Source organism: Erythrolamprus reginae, chromosome 7, assembly GCF_031021105.1.
Source record: "Erythrolamprus reginae isolate rEryReg1 chromosome 7, rEryReg1.hap1, whole genome shotgun sequence".
Classification (NCBI taxonomy): Eukaryota; Metazoa; Chordata; class Lepidosauria; order Squamata; family Dipsadidae; genus Erythrolamprus; species Erythrolamprus reginae.
In genome coordinates, this window is record NC_091956.1 from 7,552,947 (window position 1) to 7,571,684 (window position 18,738).

At 46.1% G+C, this 18,738-nt stretch overlaps 1 protein-coding gene across 1 annotated transcript; it reads right to left on the bottom strand.

Annotated features, from left to right (window-relative positions):
- Window positions 1–2,286: 2,286 nt before the first annotated feature.
- CCNI (cyclin I) lies at window positions 2,287–18,738 on the bottom strand. The gene is made up of 4 exons (XM_070756920.1): window positions 18,482–18,738; window positions 9,073–9,213; window positions 7,026–7,256; window positions 2,287–4,195 (listed from the first exon to the last, which is right to left on the bottom strand). Exons 2-4 carry the CDS (start codon window positions 9,142–9,144, stop codon window positions 3,728–3,730), a joined length of 771 nt encoding a protein of 256 aa, XP_070613021.1. The 5' UTR covers window positions 9,145–9,213; window positions 18,482–18,738; the 3' UTR covers window positions 2,287–3,727.

Genomic DNA, 18,738 nt, shown 5'->3' on the forward strand with positions numbered 1-18,738 from the left:
CTATATCTATCTATTTAATCTATCATCTATCTATATCTAATCTATCATCTATCTATCCATCCATCCATCCATCTATCTAGCTATCTATTTAATCTACCTATATCTATTTAATCTATCTATCTATCATCTATCTACCATCTATCTATCTATATCTATCTAATCTATATCTATCATCTATCTTATCTTATCTATCTATCATCTATCTATCTATCCAATCTATCCGTATGCCGCCCCTCTCTGTAGACTCGGGGCGGCTAACAACAATAATGAAACAACATATAACAAAATATTTAAAAAACCAAACATACACACAAACATACCATGCATAAACTGTATAGGCCTAGGGGGAAAGGAATATCTCAATTCCCCCATGCCTGACGACAGAGGTGGGTTTTAAGAAGCTTACGAAAGGCGAGGAGGGTGGGGGCAATTCTGATCTCTGGGGGAAATTGGTTCCAGAGGGTCGGGGCCACCACAGAGAAGGCTCTTCCCCTGGGTCCCGCCAAACGACATTGTTTAGTCGACGGGACCCAGAGAAAGCCAACTCTGTGGGACCTAGGATTCGTGCGGCAGAATTCTTTAAGTATGAGTGCTGAATGTTTGGTTGACAAGTTTTTCTTTTAATTGTTTTTAAACTGTAGTATTAATTGGATTTACATTATTGTTTTGGGTTTAGATATGCTGTGAGCCGCCCCGAGTCCTCGGAGAGGGGCGGCATACAAATCCAATGAAATAAAATTATATGAACTGCCGTATTTTTCAGAATATAAGATGCACGGGTGTATAAGGCACATATTTTCCCCCTATTTTCCTCCGCCAAAACTAAGGCATCTTATACTGCGAAAAATATGGTAAGTGGGACCCACTCCTGGAGAAGGTCAAGGGTCTCCAAAGCTTGACAATTGTTAAATTAATGGACTTCAACTCCCAGAATCCCCCAGCCAGTATGGCTGGCTTAGGTATTTGTGAGTTGGAAGTGCAGAAATCTTTAAAGTTGGTGGAGAACCTTGAAGTGTAAAACAACGGAAGCTGTTGTGGTTAGCTCTGGCCCAGCTCCTGCCCCAAGGACTGTGGATGTGGAGGAGACATCCACATGCTGCAAGCCTGTTTTGCCCCCAGTGGAATCTGATGATGAAGGCTCCTCTGACCAAGAAGACATCAGTGACAGGGAGGAGAGTGTGGCAGACAGCTCAGAAGGAGATCAATTCTCTATCTTCTCCTTGGATTCAGAACAAGCGTTAATGATACAGCCACGCATCCGAAGAGCGATGCATAGGCAGCAACAACTGAGAGATTATTATCAAAGAAAATGAGGCCACCTGCGGTTGGGTGGGGCTGTGGTCATTAGTGAGGCTGCTATAAATAGCAGCCTGTGGGTTTGGCCATTGTGGAGGATTATCTGATCGTTGTGTTTGCTGTGACTGCTTTACTGACTTTGACCTTTTGTGTGCTGATTTTTCCCCGCTTTGAAACTAAACCAGAGCAAAGTGTGTTTCACTTTGTGAAAGAAGGACTGTGAATTGCCTCACAGCTGCAAGCTAAGTATCACAGAACTGATAAGGGACTTGTACAAATTACCAGTTTGTTTGGAGACGAGTGCTCTTTGCTATACCAAAAGAGGGCTTGGTTTAAGTGGATTTTCATTATAAAGAACATTGTTTTGAATTTTCAAACGTGTGTGTGTCTGAAACGGGAGGATTCTACCAGAGAGCCCAACAGAACACAGAGAGGAACCAATGACCGCTCTTAGTAGTAAACATAAAGATGCCGTATATAGTGTGCAGTACTGCAGGCCACTAAAGCTGACTGTAGATCTGTAGGTCAGCGGTTCAAATCTCATCAGCGGCTCAAGGTTGACTCATCCTTCCGTCCTTCCGAGGTGGGTCAAATGAGGACCTGGATTGTGGGGGCAAGAGCCTAGCTCTGTTTAAAAAGTGCTATTGCTAACATGTTGTAAGCCGCCCTGAGTCTAAGGAGAAGGGAAGCATAAAAATCGAATGAATGAATGAATGAATAAATAAATATTTTCTGAGTGCATGGAGTGACAAGGGACTTGTACAAATTACCAGTTTGTTTGGAGACAGGTGCTCTTGGCTATACCAAAAGAGGGCTTGGTTTAAGTGAAGTTTCATTATAAAGAACATTGTTTTGAATTTTCAAACGTGTGTGTGTCTGAAATTTGTACCTGTGAATTTTTGGGAGGAGTCTACCAGAGAGCCCGACAGAACCCCGCCAAACTTTTTTTTCCCCGTTACCCCTTCGAAAAAAAATCCAAGACTCGGAAACTGAAGGACAAACGTATTTGTTTTTATTGCTACCCGAAGCCTTTCTCCACGAGACTGGCCAACACAGTACCTTCAATGGGTGGGGACTGTGAAGAGAGCTTTAAAATCAAGGAGATCCTTTCAAAAAGGCTATTCCAAGAAGCAGTGCATTTAGAATTTGAAACAGAAGGTCTTTAAAAGTCTTTCTTTCTTTTTGTCCCTGTCTTAAAAGTTGTAAGTTTACACAAACATAAAGGTCAGGGAGAAAACATAAGGAAAGGGAGGAGGGGGGAATCTAAAATCATTTATGCACAAAGCTACAAAAATGGCCCGAAGGACACACAAGTATTTTCAATGCCCACTGTTGGTTTTGTTTTGTTTTATTATTTTTGCATTTGATGCACAAGCTTTTCCTGTGTATAAAAACACAAAGAAAGGTGTTGTGTTTCGGTTCGGTCGGTCCCACCGGCAAAACCACAGAGGTTTCCTATAAAATTTAAAATTGTAATGATTGTGCAGCTTAAACCGTTTTCCAAACCGAATGCAACACCAATTCCTGAGTGTCGGTTTTTACTTCCTACGCATAGGACAGGTTATAATATCAAGATTCATTTTTGTTCAAAGGAAATCTTAATTTTAAAAACAAGTCTTGAGTTTAAGCTACCACCAAAAGTGGTAGAAGGACAGAAGAGAACTCGACAAAGGAGAAAATGTTTCTCTTTCGTTCATTGAAAAAATGATCAAGGGAATCTTACCCAAAATAAAAGTGCATTAAAAAACAACAACCCCACCATATCTATAGGAAGTCATACAATTTGGAAATCATTCTTAAAAGAAGTTAGGCGAAGGGAGTTCTTTAGGAAAAAAAGGAAAGAAATTTGGAAGGAGAAAACACATCCGGAAATTTTAAAACGCATTCGTCACACTCCGTTGTCAATTCGTCAAAACAAGATTACAATACACAACAGTCGATCAAAACGGTGGAAACGAACAACACTACAGAAACAATTTTTGCTACTTTTTTTTTTTGGTTGGTTTTTTGGGATCTTTTTTGTGGGTTTTTTTTGTTTTGTTTTGTTTTAAAGGACTTAAAAATCAAGAGCTGAACTTTGAACAGAGTTAAAACTATCATTTAGGCGCCAAAGGAAAACAAGGGAAGGGGGGGGATATATATTTGTGTTGTGTTGTTTTGTTAAAAAGGATAGGAAGCTCCCTTCTGCTTAACCCTGTTAAGGTACGGCCTTCCCTGCATTGGCCCCAAAAGGGCCAATGGCTGCCTGATGTTACATCTGCACAAACAGCCTTTCCAACAAAGGTGCATGGAGACTTGGGACTCACACCAGTGTTTCTCAATCTAACCAACCTGAAGACGCGTGGACTTCAAACTCCCAGAATTCCCGGGAATTCTGGGAGTTTGAAGTCCACCCGTATTCCAAGTTGCTGGAAGTTTGAGGAACAGTGGGCTACATGACAGGAACCGGTTGCAATGGAGGGCAGGGAGAAACGCCCCCGCCTTGCCGCGAGGCGTCGACGCCACATCCACCGGCGGCCTTGCCTTCCGCGCCGTCCGGAGAACTCTCTTCATTGTACAGCCGCTTGATCCCGTCGTAGAAGTCGTCCACCTCCATCTCTTCCACTTTGCGCTTGGACGTCGCGCTTGGCTTGCACCTGCCGGCAGGGAGTCGCCAGCGGCAGAGCGAGGCGGACCCTTTGGCGGGCGCGACCGGCGTGCTGCTGCTGCCACCGCCGTCTGGAAAATTGGGGACCGGGACCGCGTGGGCGTGCAATCGGAACGCCCCCGTGGGGCAAGTCACCAGGTTGTGCTTGAGGGGGCTGTAGACGTAGACCGGGTTGGACAGCAGAGGGGGCTGCAGAGCGGAAAGGTGCTTGGATACCAGTTCCCGACAGTGGATCAGCTGGGAACTATCCATCTGGATTGCGGGAGAAAGAAGAGAGAGAGAGACAAAAAACGATTAAGTCAGGGCTGTCAAACTCCCGGCCCATGGGCTGGGTGCGTCATCTGCTGGCCACGCCCCGCTCGGTCTAGCGAAGAGAAGTCCTGATGTCATGGGACGCCGTCATAATTTGAGTTTGACACTCTCCCTTTTTAATTATTATTATTATTATTATTATTTATTATTATTTATTAGATTTGTATGCCGCCCCTCTCCGTAGACTCGGGGCGGCTCACAGCATACAATAAGACAATTTATAACAAATCTAATAAATTATATTGCAAGAGGTGAGATCTCCAGAACTCACCAGCACTCTATATAGCGGGATCATAATCTCCCTCTTCCTGCTTGTGATACCTCTAGCTATGCAGCCAAGCATCCTACTTGCTTTCCCTACCGCCTGACTGCACTGCTCACCCATTTTGAGACTGTCAGAAATCACTACCCCTAAATCCTTCTCTTCTGAAGTTTTTGCTAATACAATACAATAATGAAGAGTAGTAGATCTGAAAGAGTAGTAGATCCTTGGAACAAACTTCCAGCAGACGTGGTTGGTATATCCACAGTCACTGAATTTAAACATGCCTGGGATAAACATAGATCCATCCTAAGATAAAATACAAAAAAATAGTATAAGGGCAGACTAGATGGACCATGAGGTCTTTTTCTGCCGTCAGACTTCTATGTTTCTAAAAAAAACCCAATAAAATAAAAAAATAAAATAAAACAATAAAAAACCAATAAAACAAACAAACAATACAACATACCAAACCAATACACACATCGCAAATATGTAAAATACACTGCTCAAAAAAAATAAAGGGAGCACTTAAAAAACAGAATATAACTCCAATTAAATCAAACTTCTGTGAAATCAAACTGTCCACTTAGGAAGCAACACTGACAGTCAATTTCACATGCTGTTGTGCAAACGGAATAGTTGTGCAAATGAAATATTCTCAGATCTAGGATGTGTTATTTGAGTGTTCCCTTTATTTTTTTGAGCAGTATATAATTCCATTAATACAGCTTTATGCCATCGTAATTTTCCTTCTCATTTCCACATTTTCCAAGTTATGGCTTGTGTTATATACTCAAACATTTTTTTCTTTTTTCCTATTCGATATATACTGCGAGAGTTGTTGTAATTGTTGTTGTTGTTATTATTATCATCATTATCATTATCATTATTATTAATTAGATTTGTACTGAGTCCTCGCAGCGGCTTACAACAAACATGTACAAATCCAATATTAAAATCAAGGAATTTTAAAATCAAACCCTTATTAAAAACAATCATACAACACAACAAACCATACATAAAGCGGAACAGCCGGGGGAATCAATTTCCCCATTGCCTGGCAACATAGGTGGGTTTTCAGGAGTTTGCGGAAGGCAAGGAGAGTGGGAGCAGTCCTAATTTCCGGGGGGGAGATGATTCCAGAGGGCTGGGGCCGCCACAGAGAAGGCTCTTCCACTGGGTCCCGCCAAACGACATTGTTTTGTCGACGGAGCAAGGAGTTACAAGGATGGTGAGTGGCCTGGAAACCACATCCTATGAGGAACGGTTAAAGGATCTAGGGATGTGTAGTCTGCAAAGGAGAAGACTGAGAGGAGACTTGATAGCTGTCTACACATATCCAAAGGGCTGTCACAGAACAGAGAGGTCAGCACTGTTCTCATTAGCACATGGAAGGACTTAGAAACAATGGAATGAAACTGCAAGGGAGTAGATTTAGATGAGATCGCAGAAAAAACTTTCTAACGGTAAGGGTGATAAATCGAAGGAACAGCTTGTCACAGAAGGGGGTGGAAGTCTTCAAGCAGAGACTGGACAGTCATCTTTCTGGGATGGCTTTATGTATCCTGCATTGAGCAGGGGGTTGGACCCGATGACCCTGGAGGTCCCTTCCAACTCGATGATTCTATGAAGCTTCATCATGGGTTCGTTTTTGCATTAGCTAAGAGCCGTGCCCAGTTTATTTATTTTTTTAAATTCATTTATTTACTTATTTACTTACTTACTTACTTACTTACTTACTTACTTACTTACTTACTTACTTACTTACTTACTTACTTACTTATTAGATTTGTATGCCGCCCCTCTCCGTAGACTTGGGGCGGCTCACAACACGATAAAACAGTTCATAACAAATCTAATAATTTACAATTTAAAATATTTTTTAAAAACCCCATTTTTAAGCAGACATGCATACAAACATACCGTACATAAATTGTATAGGCTCGGGGGAGATATCTCAATTCCCCCATGCCTGATGACAAAAGTGGGTTTTGAGGAGTTTACGAAAGGCAAGGAGGGTAGGGGCAGTTCTAATCTCTGGGGGGAGCTGGTTCCAAAGAGTCGGGGCGGCCACAGAGAAGGCTCTTCCCCTGGGGCCCGCCAACCGTCACTGTTTAGTTGACGGGACCCGGAGAAGGCCAACTCTGTGGGACCTAACTGGTCGCTGGGATTCGTGCGGCAGAAGGCGGTCCCTGAGATAATCTGGTCTGGTGCCATGAAGGGCTTTATAGGTCATAACCAACACTTTGAATTGTGACCAGAAACTGATCGGCAACCAATGCAGACGGAGTGTTGGTGTAACATGGGCATATTTGGGGAAGCCCATGATTGCTCTTGCAGCTGCATTCTGCACGATCTGAAGTTTCCAAACACTTTTCAAAGGTAGCCCCAGTTCCCGTAACCCTTCTTCACGTGCTCCAAAATTCCAAGACAGCATCAAGAATAAAACCTCCTCCTCCCCCCCAGCCCCTTTTCACCTAAGGTTCAAAAGTTTCTGGTCCTTACCTGTGCCTTATGGAGAAGCTCGATGATGAGAGCCAGCCAATCGGGGATCAGCTTCTCCACTTCCAGGCTCACGATGGCCAAAGCCAACATGGAGCCCTTGAACTGAAGGAGTTGGTAGCAGGCAAGGCAATGCAATAAGTGCTTGGTCAGCAAAGCAACATGCTGGGACGGATTCACCTTGGGCAGGCTGGTCAGCAGCTGAGGCCTGATGGACAAGGCGACTGCGTGGAACTGGAGTGGGATGAGAAAAGAGAAGAGTGAAGCATCTCACCTGGAGAAGGTATCTATCCCTCCCTCCCTCCCTCCCTCCCTCCCTCTCTCTCTCTCTCTCTTGGATTTGTATGCCACTACTCTGCGAGGACTCAGAGCGGGTCACAACATATCAAAACAATATAGATATAAAACAATACATCAGCCTGGTAGCTCTCCAAGCCAGATAAGGTCTGTGTCTATAAATTTACCCTTTGCTAGATGTGAATGAGAAGAATTCACAGTAAACGTAATAAAAAAGGGGGATTATTTTCGGGACAAGGAGTCTGTTTCATGGGTTGGGAAACGCCTAGGTCAGTGTTTCCCAACCTTTTTTGAGCCGCGGCACATTATTCATATTTTCAAAATCCTGGGGAACACTGGACGGGGGGACGGGGGGGGGGGCGCGGGGGGCTAAAGAAAAGTTTGGACAAAAAAAAAATCTCTTCCTCAATTTCACTCTATTTCTCCCTCCCTCTTTCTCTCTTCCTTCCTTCCCTTCTTTCTCTCTCTCCATCCCTCTTTCTTTCTTCCTCTCTTTTTTGCTCTCTTTCTCTCTCCCTCCTTCCTTCCCTCTATGTCTTTCTCTCCCTTGCTCTCTCTCTGCCTCTCTTGCTATCTCTCTTTCATTCTCTCTCTTTTGCTCTCTTTCTGTCTCTCTTGCTATGTCTCTTTCTCTCTCTCTCTCTCTCTTGCTATCTCTTTGTCTCTCTCTCTCTCTTGCTATCTCTTTCTCTCTCTCTTGCTATCTCTTTCTTTCTTTTTCTCTCTCTCTTGCTATCTCTTTCTTTCTTTTTCTCTCTCTTGCTATGTCTCTCTTTCTCTCTCTCTCTGTCTCCCTCCCTCTTTCCTTTCTATCTCTCCCTCCCTCTTTTTCCTCCCTCCCTCCCTCCCTCTTTCCTTTCTATCTCTTTTCTTTCTATCTCTCCCTCCCTTTTTCCTTTCTATCTCTCCCTCCCTTTTTCATTTCTATCTCTCCCTCCCTCTTTCCTTTCTATCTTTCTCTCCGTCCCTCAGCAGGGGCAAAGAAGAAGGAAGGCAGGCTGCAGAGGGCACCGAGGACAAGAGCGCTCGCTCGCTCCCTCGCCCTCTGACTTCCCTCCCTTGCTGCTGAAGGGACGAGCGCGGGCACGCTGCAAGAAGTTTTTTTTGCTTTTTTTCCCCTTCCCCCGCCTCACGGGAGAGAGTGAGAGAGAGAAAGAGCAGCGCCCTGTCGGTTCCGAGCGCAGCCAGGGAAAGCGGCCTCGAGCCGAGTGCGAACTGCGGGATGCGGCAAAGACTCCTTGTCAACCAAAAAAGGGTGGGGGTGGCGAAGGCAAAGCCTGGCAGGCGGGGAAGGGAAGAGCGGGAGACCCCCAGACAGAACGGCTGAGGGGAAGGAAAGACGGAAGGAGGGAGGGATTGAGAAGCGAAGCCAGGGAGGGCTGAGAGAAAAGGGGAGCGGCGCGCGCGTGAGAGGGGCGGGGCATGCATTCCCGAAACGGATGGAGAAAGCCCTCTCTCGCAGCGAAAGTGCACCCAGCCAGGGGGCTGCGAGAGAGGGCTGGGAGCGCTTTCGTCCTGAGGAGCTGAAGCTGCAGCCGCCGCGAGAGAAGTCGCGCCCCAAGGCAGGCGGCGGAGGAGGAGAGGGGGCAGATCGGGCGGGGAGCTTGGCGGCACACCTGCCTGTGTCTCGCGGCACACTAGTGTGCCGCGGCACACCAGTTGGGAAACGCTGGCCTAGGTCACATCACCTCCTGCACCCCCCCCAGCTGAGACATGTATAACAGTAGAATAGGTTTTCTCCCAAAATATTTACAATGTGAAGGAAATCCAGTGGAGTGGCCGTGTGAAGATCCCAGTTCAACTTATCCAGAATGATCTTCTCCATTCTGCGGATCTCTGCTGGAGAACAGCCACAAAAACTCTCTCTGGCTAAGATCTTCAGCACGGGAATCTTCTGAAGGAATCAAGTGGAAAAGAAATCAAGAGATTAAGAGCATTCTTCATTGAAACACTGAGAAAAGCATTCCCAATCTGGCAACCTCCCAATGGTGCTAGACTATCATTAGCGGAATAACAAAGCGTTGGAAGGGGCCCTTGGAGGTCATATAGTCCAACTCCTGCTCAAGCAGGAAGCCCTGTACAGGTAGTCCTCATAGAAACATAGAAGACTGACGGCAGAAAAAGACCTCATGGTCCAACTAGTCTGCCCTTATATTATTTCCTGTATTTTTATTTTATTTATTTATTTATTTTGTCCAATACACATATAGTGGGTATATATATATACCCACTATATACATATAGTGGGTATATATATATACAGTGGTCCCTCGAGTTTCTCGATCTTCGCGAAACGCTATATCGCGATTTTTCAGCAATTGTGACCATCTCGATCTTCGCGAACGCTATATCGCGATTTTTCCCACCCGATGAGGTCACTCTCTTCCTTCCTTTCTCATCTTTCTTTCTCTCTCTCTTTCTCTATGTTGCTTCTTCCTCTCTCACACTCTCTTCCTCCCTCTCTCATCTCTCTTTCCTTCTCTCTCTTTCTCTCCCCTCTTGCTCTCGAGTGGCCGCCTAGCAGCTGATCTGCTCGGCAGCGCAGCAGCAGCGAGGAGCCGAAGATCTTCGGCTCCTTGCTGGTGCTGCGCTGCCGAGCAGATCAGCTGCTAGGCGGCTGAAGGAACCTTCCCTGGGTCTTCCCCGCCGCCTCGGATCCCGCTGATGCCCGCCCGCCGTTTGCCGCTTGCCCCGTTCGCCCGCCGCTCGCCTCGTTCGCCCGCCGCTCGCCTCGTTCGCCCGCCCCGTTCGCCCGCCCCGTTCACCCGCCTCGTTCGCCGGCCTCGTTCCCCCGCCTCATTCGCTCGCATCGTTCACCCGCCTCGTTCGCTCGCCCCGTTCCCCCGCCTCGTTCGCTCGCCTGGTTCGCTCGCCTGGTTCGCTCGCCTGGTTCGCTCGCCTGGTTCCCCCGCCTCATTTCCCCGCTTCGTTCCCCCGCCTCGTTCGCTCGCCCCGTTCCCCCGCCTCGTTCACCCGCCTCGTTCACTCGCCCCGTTCACCCGCCTCGTTTCCCCGCCTCGTTCGCTCGCCTCGTTCCCCCGCCTCGTTCCCCCACCTCGTTCGCCCGCTTCGTTCCCCCGCCTCGTTCCCCCGCCTCGTTCCCCCGCCTCGTTCGCTCGCCCCGTTCCCCCGCCTCGTTCACCCGCCTCGTTCCCCCGCCTCGTTCCCCCGCCTCGTTCGCTCGCCCCGTTCCCCCGCCTCGTTCCCCCGCCTCGTTCACTCGCCCCGTTCACCCGCCTCGTTTCCCCGCCTCGTTCGCTCGCCTCGTTCGCTCGCCCCGTTCCCTCGCCTGGTTCGCTCGCCCCGTTCACCCGCCTCATTTCCCCGCCTCGTTCACCCGCCCCGTTCCCCCGCCTCGTTCGCCCGCTTCGTTCCCCCGCCTCGTTCGCTCGCCCCGTTCCCCCGCCTCGTTCACCCCGCCTCGTTCACTCGCCCCGTTCCCCCGCCTCGTTCGCTCGCCCCGTTCACCCGCCGCTGTCGGGACACCCCCCACCGCAGCACTTTGAATCCCGCCGCTTCTGCTGGATACGTGCGATGGGGGGGGCGAGCTGCCACAGCCCTGGCTTCCGCGCCGCTGGTCCCACCCACCGCCCGCCAAAGACGCCCAGCGAGAAAGAGGCCTCCGAGCCGGACTTGTTGCTTCTGCCTGCCAAGAGAGCCGGGCGTAGGCAGCAGCCGAGAAAAGTCGGCGCGGAGGTCTCTTTCTCGCTGGGCGTCTTTGGCTGAGGCTGCTTTCTTTTTTCCGGGGGGGGGGGAGGGAGAGAGAGCTTCTCCCCGCCACCTCTCCTCCGCCGGAGCTCTGCCGCGTACGCCCCTTCACAGCCCCCTCGCTCCTTGTTCTGACAGCCCCCCCCCCACCGCAGCACTTTGAATCCCGCCGCTTCTGCTGGATACGGGCATTTCACTTTCCCTCCCAGGCAAAAAGGTGCCGGCATTCTGGGATGATGGGGCCGGACTTCCCAGGCGGAAGGCGTGCCCCTCTCCCCGGCATCTTTTTGCCTGAGAGGGAAGGTGAAATGCCCCGCGTAGCAGCTGCTACGAGCGGCGTTTCACTTTCCCTCCCAGGCAAAAAGATCCGGCCCCATCATCCCAGAATGCCGGCATCTTTTTGCCTAGGAGGGAAGGTGAAATGCCACTCGTAGCAGCTGCTACAAGCGGCGTTTCACTTTCCCTCCCAGGCAAAAAGGTGCCGGCATTCTGGGATGATGGGGCCGGACTTCCCAGGCGGAAGGCGTGCCCCTCTCCCCGGCATCTTTTTGCCTGGGAGGGAAGGTGAAATGCCCCGCGTAGCAGCTGCTATGAGCGGTGTTTCACTTTCCCTCCCAGGCAAAAAGATGCCGGCATTCTGGGATGATGGGGCCGGACTTCCCAGGCGGAAGGCGTGCCCCTCTCCCCGGCATCTTTTTGCCTGAGAGGGAAGGTGAAATGCCCCTCGTAGCAGCTGCTACGAGTGGCGTTTCACTTTCCCTCCAAGGCAAAAAGATTCCAGCATTCTGGGATGATGGGGCCGGACTTCCCAGGCGGAAGGCGTGCCCCTCTCCCCGGCATCTTTTTGCCTGGGAGGGAAGGTGAAATGCCCCGCGTAGCAGCTGCTACGAGCGGTGTTTCACTTTCCCTCCCAGGCAAAAAGATCCGGCCCCATCATCCCAGAATGCCGGCATCTTTTTGCCTGGGAGGGAAGGTGAAATGCCCCTCGTAGCAGCTGCTCCGCTTCTCAGCTGGGAAGCGGAGCTGGCAATGGTGGACGGCGCGCGCGAGCGCGGGGATACCCCAGCTCTGCTTCCCAGCTGAGAAGCGGAGCTAGGGTGTCCGCAAGCGCGCGCGCGCTTTCGGGACACCCCCATCTCTGCTTCTCAGCTGGGAAGCGGAGCTGGCAATGGCAGACGGCGCGCGCGAGCGCGGGGATACCCCAGCTCTGCTTCCCAGCTGAGAAGCGGAGCTAGGGTGTCCGCAAGCGTGTGCGCGCTTCGGGACACCCCCCCGCTCCGCTTCTCAGCTGGGAAGCGGAGCTGGCAATGGCGGGCGAAGGGCGGGCGGCGGTGGAAGTAAAAACACCATCTGCGCATGCGCAGATGGTGTTTTTACTTCCGCACCGCTACTTCGCGAAAAATCGATCATCGCGAGGGGTCCTGGAACGGAACCCTCGCGATGATCGAGGGATCACTGTACACACATAGTAAAATACATGATGAAGGTTATAGAGGAGATACTCATAGTAAAATATATCTAAGAAAGAATAGAAAAGAAGGTATAGTAACAGAACATATCAATGAAAGAATAGAAGAAGAGATATAGGAATAGAAGAAAGGTATAGGAGATATAGGAGAGCTATAGGACACGGGACGGAAGGCACTCTAGTGCACTTGTACTCGGCCCCTTAATTGACCTCTTAGGAATCTGGATAGGTCAACCGTAGATAATCTAACGGTAAAGTGTTGGGGGTTTGGGGATGACACTATGGAGTCCGGTAATGAGTTCCACGCTTCGACAACTCGGTTACTGAAGTCATATTTTTTACAGTCAAGTTTGGAGCGGTTAATATTAAGTTTAAATCTGTTATCTTAGGATGGATATATGTTTATCTCAGGCATGTTTAAATTCAGTTACTGTGGGTTTACCAACCACGTCTGCTGGAAGTTTGTTCCAAGGATCTACTACGCTTTCAGTAAAATAATATTTTCTCATGTTGCTTTTGATCTTTCCCCCAACTAACTTCAGATTGTGTCCCCTTGTTCTTCTGTTCACTTTCCTATTAAAAACACTTCCCTCCTGGACCTTATTTAACCCTTTCACATATTTAAATGTTTCGATCATGTTCCCCCTTTTCCTTCTGTCCTCCAGACTATACAGATTGAGTTCATTAAGTCTTTCCTGGCTGGGGAATTCTGGGAGTTGAAGTCCAAATATCTTCAAGTTGCCAAGGTTGGCATTAAAAGAACGGTACAATATTATTTGACTTCCGAATAAATAAAGGCTGATTGAGAACAACGTGCTCAAAAATTACTTAATAGGTTGTCTGATACTATAAAAGAGGATATAGAACAACAACGGATTTTGATGGATAAAACAGACCGAGGCTGATTTGAATGTGGATTTAGATGTATTAAAAATGCCAGATTACAAAAATGATGCGGAAACAGATGTTGCGGATCTAAGTATGGATTTTAAAATGTCAGAGTATAATGTGGAAAAGAAAATGCCAGAATTCATTTACAAATGATGTCTTGATGGTTACAAGAGGACAGAGAGATAACAAAATCAGAAGTGTTAACTTGAACAGCCTTCTTATCTTGGATTTATGAGTCTTTTATCTTTTGCAAACTCTTAATAAAATTATTACACTTAGATGACCGACAAAGACACCTCTGTTTTGTCAGTGTTTATTCAATTTTAGTATGAATCTGTTTCACTTTTTAAAAAAAACATTGAAGCCATTTGCCTTATTCCACTATGTTTTTCTGACTTCCCAGTTTTATTTTACTGTTCTGGGATTTCTTAGTGGTCTCCTGTCCAAATACTTAAAACTCAGCTTTCGCTTTCAGAAGTCAATTAAAATCAGCTAGGAGTTGTTAGTACAGTAGTACCTCTAGATACGAGCTGCTCCACATGCGAGTATTCCAAGTTACGAGCCACGACGGGAGCAAAATTTCTATTCGACACCTGAGGTCAAATTTGGGATACGAGCCGAACTTCCACTAGGTGGCGCAAGAATTCTTGCTTCTGGTTATCTTGGCGTGAAAAACAAAGTCTAAAGGCATTCGTTCGAGATGCGAGTTGATCGACCTACGAGCTCGGGTCTGGAACGAATTAAACTCGTATGTCAAGGTACCACTGTACTATGTACATAACTAGTTGGCTTTTTGGCAATGTATAAAATAAACCATGCTTACATTTATTAGAACACTATTGCTTTAAGAGGTAGTGTTACGGATTGCCACTAGAGGGAGCCAGAAGTGTGATTCACTCTCACGGCTATTCTCTGCTATTTTGTTTTGTCTTTGTGACTATGCTGTAGTACAGTGGTTCTCAACCTGGGGGGGCAGGACCCCTTTTGGGGTCGAACGACTGTTTCACAGGGGTCACCTAAGACCATGGAAAAAGACAAATTTCCCCTGGTGTTAGGAACTAAAGCTTCTATTCTGGCGCCTTGGAACACATTTTTACAATCTGACCAATCAGGCGTTTACAGTGGGCGTGTCCCTCTGACCTTCCTGCCAATCAGCTTAAAGCTCTGTTGGGAGAATTGGCACTAGACTTATGGTTGGGGGTCACCACAACGTGAGGAACTGTATTAAGAGATTGCGGCATTAGAAAGGTTGAGAACCACTGTGTAGTAAGAACTATGCCTTCAAATGATGGTTTTATGTACTTGTAAACTGAAGGTAGGCTTATAGTTTTGGTACGTGCATTGACTGATTTAACTGTGTATGACTAAGACTGTTTTTGATTAAGATATTTGCCAAAGTAAATAATATTTTACACACTCTATGTATCTGGATTGTATTACTGAATTATTACTCGTATCTCTGAGTTATCAACTAGATAACTAGACCTCCACGTTTCCTCTGTGTAAGTGTATCTTTGACCACTCGGAGATTACTCTGCACACTCCTTAACAGGAGTTACTATTTGTTGCAGGCTTAAATACTAATTAGGCTAAATCATCTACCGGTTACAATTTGCAGAAAACTGTTTATCAAATTATTCGTAATTCCCCCCTTAATCCAAATATCTCTATAAGCTGCTCTGAGGACATATTTAAGATAAGCAGCTAGGCAAAAAAATAATAATTAAAGAATAACAACAACAACATTTGATTAGATTAGATTAGATTAGATTTATTGGATTTATATGCCACCCCTCTCCGTAGACTCACAACAATGGTAAACAAAACATAGTAACAAATCTAATATTTCGCAATCTAAATTACAGTTTTAAGTTAAAAAAAATAAAAGAGCCCCAATATATAAAAAACAAGCACTCAATCGAATCATACACAAAAAGTACATGGGCAAGGGGGAGATGTTTCAATTCCCCCATGCCTGACGGCAGAGGTGGGTTTTAAGGAGTTTCCGAAAGGCAAGGAAGGTGGGGGCAATCCTAATCTCTGGGGGGAGCTGGTTCCAGAGGGTCAGAGCCACCACAGAGAAGGCTCTTCCCCTGGGTCCCGCCAGACGACATTGTTTAGTCGACGGGACCCGGAGAATGCCAACTCTGTGGGACCTAACTGGTCGCTGGGATTTGTGCGGCAGAAGGCGGTCCCGGAGATATTCTGGCCCGATGCCATGTAGGGCTTTATAGGTCATAACCAACACTTTGAATTGTGACCGGAAACTGATCGGCAACCAATGCAGACTGCGGAGTGCTGGTGTAACATGGGCATATGATTGCTCTCGCAGCTGCATTCTGCACGATCTGAAGTTTCCGAACACTTTTCGAAGGTAGCCCCATGTAGAGAGCGTTACAGTAGTCAAGCCTCGAGGTGATGAGGGCATGAGTGACTGTGAGCAGTGACTCCCGATCCAGATAGGGCCGCAACTGGCAGCAAATATACCTTACAAATGACATGGTATTTTGCCTGCCACTGTTAAATCTCCTCCGGTCTTTAGAAGCAGCTCCAAAGCCTATTTCAGCTGACAAGCAAAGTTGAAATGATCTAATTAAAAAATAAATATGATGACTCCTGCAGTAGCAACCGGGGCATCGTGGCCCGATCTTTAATAAATGCAATAAAGGGCATGTAATAAAGACCAAAGTCAAAATGTTGTAGTAAGCAAGTCTTACTATTAGCAGCAATACAAGAGGTAGTCTTCGTATTTGGTTAGCTGTGCCAGCAATCTGACGTTGCTTCAAAGCAGTTGAAAAGGTTAAGACAGGGGTCTTCAAGCTCGGCAACGTTTAAGACTCCGGAACTGCCTTCTACCGCACGAATCCCAGCGGCTGATAAGGTCCCACAGAGTTGGCCTTCTCCGGGTCCCGTCGACCAAACAATGTCGTTTGGCGGGCCCCAGGGGAAGAGCCTTCTCTATGGCGGCCCCGGCCCTCTGGAATCAACTCCCCCCGGAGATTAGAACAGCCCCCGCCCTCCTTGTCTTTCGCAAATTACTCAAGACCCACCTATATCGCCAGGCATGGGGGAACTAAGACATCTCCCTCAGGCTTTCTTATATTTTATGTTTGGTATGTATATGCTGTATGGTTTTTAACAGATGGGTTTTTTAATATAATTTTTATTATTAGATTTGTTCCATTGTTATACTGTTTTTATTACTGTTGTGAGCCGCCCCGAGTCTTCGGAGAGGGGCGCCATACAAATCTAATATATTTTTATTATTATTATTATTATTATTATTATTATTATTATTATCATCATCATCATCATCATCATCATCATCATCATCATGGACTTCAATTCCCAGAATTCTCCAGTCAGCTATGAGTTAAAGTCCACAAGTCTTAAAAGTTGCCAATTATGAAGACCTCTCGGTCTACGGAGAGGGGCGGCATACAAATCTAATAAATAATAATAATAATTCTGCACCATCTCCATTGTGATGTGGAGAACGTCATTTGGGGAATGAAACCTATAGGAAATTCACCCCTTAAAGCTAGAAAATGAAAATATTTTATATAAATTAGAAAGTGAGGGATAAATAAAGGGAAATATTTCTTCACCCAAAGGGTCCTTGGTTTATGGAATTCACTTCCAGAAGAGGTCGTGACAGCTGTCAGCCTGGATAGCTTCAAGGCAGGATTAGACAGATTCATGGATGCCTAGTGTATCCGTTATTGAAACGGAGGTCCAAGTACCACCTCTATGTTAATTGAGGCAGGCAGGGTTCCCTTGGGTCAAGGGAAAGGGAGGGCCTTGCCTTCTCTTTCTGCTCCTGGAGGCGCCTGTAATATGGTAAATGGTTTAGCTTTACTAGATAAATGGTCAAAGCAATGGAAACTGCAGTTTAATGTTTCCCAATACGTATCAGGAAAGATACGTATAGTCTGGAGGACAGAAGGAAAAGGGGGGACATGATCGAAACAGGTTCAGGAGGGAAGTGTTTTTAATAGGAAAGTGAACACAAGAACAAGCGGACACAATCTGAAGTTAGTTGGGGGAAAGATCAAAAGCAACATGAGAAAATATTATTTGACTGAAAGAGTAGTAGATCCTTGGAACAAACTTCCAGCAGCTGTGGTTGGTATATCCACAGTCACTGAATTTAAACATGCCTGGGATAAACATAGATCCATCCTAAGATAAAATACAAAAAAATAGTATAAGGGCAGACTAGATGGACCATGAGGTCTTTTTCTGCCGTCAGTCTTCTATGTTTCTAAAAAAAACCCAATAAAATAAAACAATAAAAAACAATAAAACAAACAATACAACATACCAAACCAATACGTGCATCGCAAATATGTAAAATGCACTGCTCAAAAAAATAAAATAAAGGGAGCACTTAAACAACAGAATATAACTCCAAGTAAATCAAACTTCTGTGAAATCAAACTGTCCACTTAGGAAGCAAGACTGACAGTCAATTTCACATGCTGTTGTGCAAACGGAATAGTTGTGCAAATGAAATATTCTCAGATCTAGGATGTGTTATTTGAGTGTTCCCTTTTCTTTTTTTTTGAGCAGTATATAATTCCATTAATACAGCTTTATGCCATCGTAATTTTCCTTCTCATTTCCACATTTTCCAAGTTATGGCTTGAGTTATATACTCAAACATTTTTTTCTTTTTTCCTATTCGATTTATTTGTTTTATTTATTTATTTATTTATTTACTTACTTACTTACTTACTTACTTACTTACTTACTTACTTACTTACTTACTTACTTACTTACTTACTTACTTACTTACTTACTTACTTACTTACTTACTTACTTACTTACTTACTTACTTACTTACTTACTTACTTACTTTCTTTCTTTCTTTCTTTCTTTCTTTCTTTCTTTCTTTCTTTCTTTCTTTTACTTACTTACTTACTTTTACTTACTTACAATGGAGAATTGCTCCATTGCTGGGCAGAAGAGGGGAGAGGTTGAGGTAGAACAAGGGAGGGGTTCAGATGAAGACCAAAACTTAAATTTATATAAATCTAATCCTCAGCAAACCACAACGGCCATTAAAATTCCCCAAACTGTTCAGAAGTCTCACCTCATCTTCCTCAATGGTCTTGGTGGCAAGGAAGAAACAGCTGATCGCAATACAATTCAGGTACTTTGGCCGAGCCTACAAGGGAGGGAAAAAAAGAAAGGACAATTTAAATAAAAAAAATTAAAAAAAACCATTCCCCAAGAAACATGGAGGGACAAACACGGGTTATCTCGGTCCGTAGGTTCACTACTACTCTTCGCCTTCTTTGCAGCTGCCATCAGCAGTGGAGGAGACGATCAATATTCCATTAGGAGAAG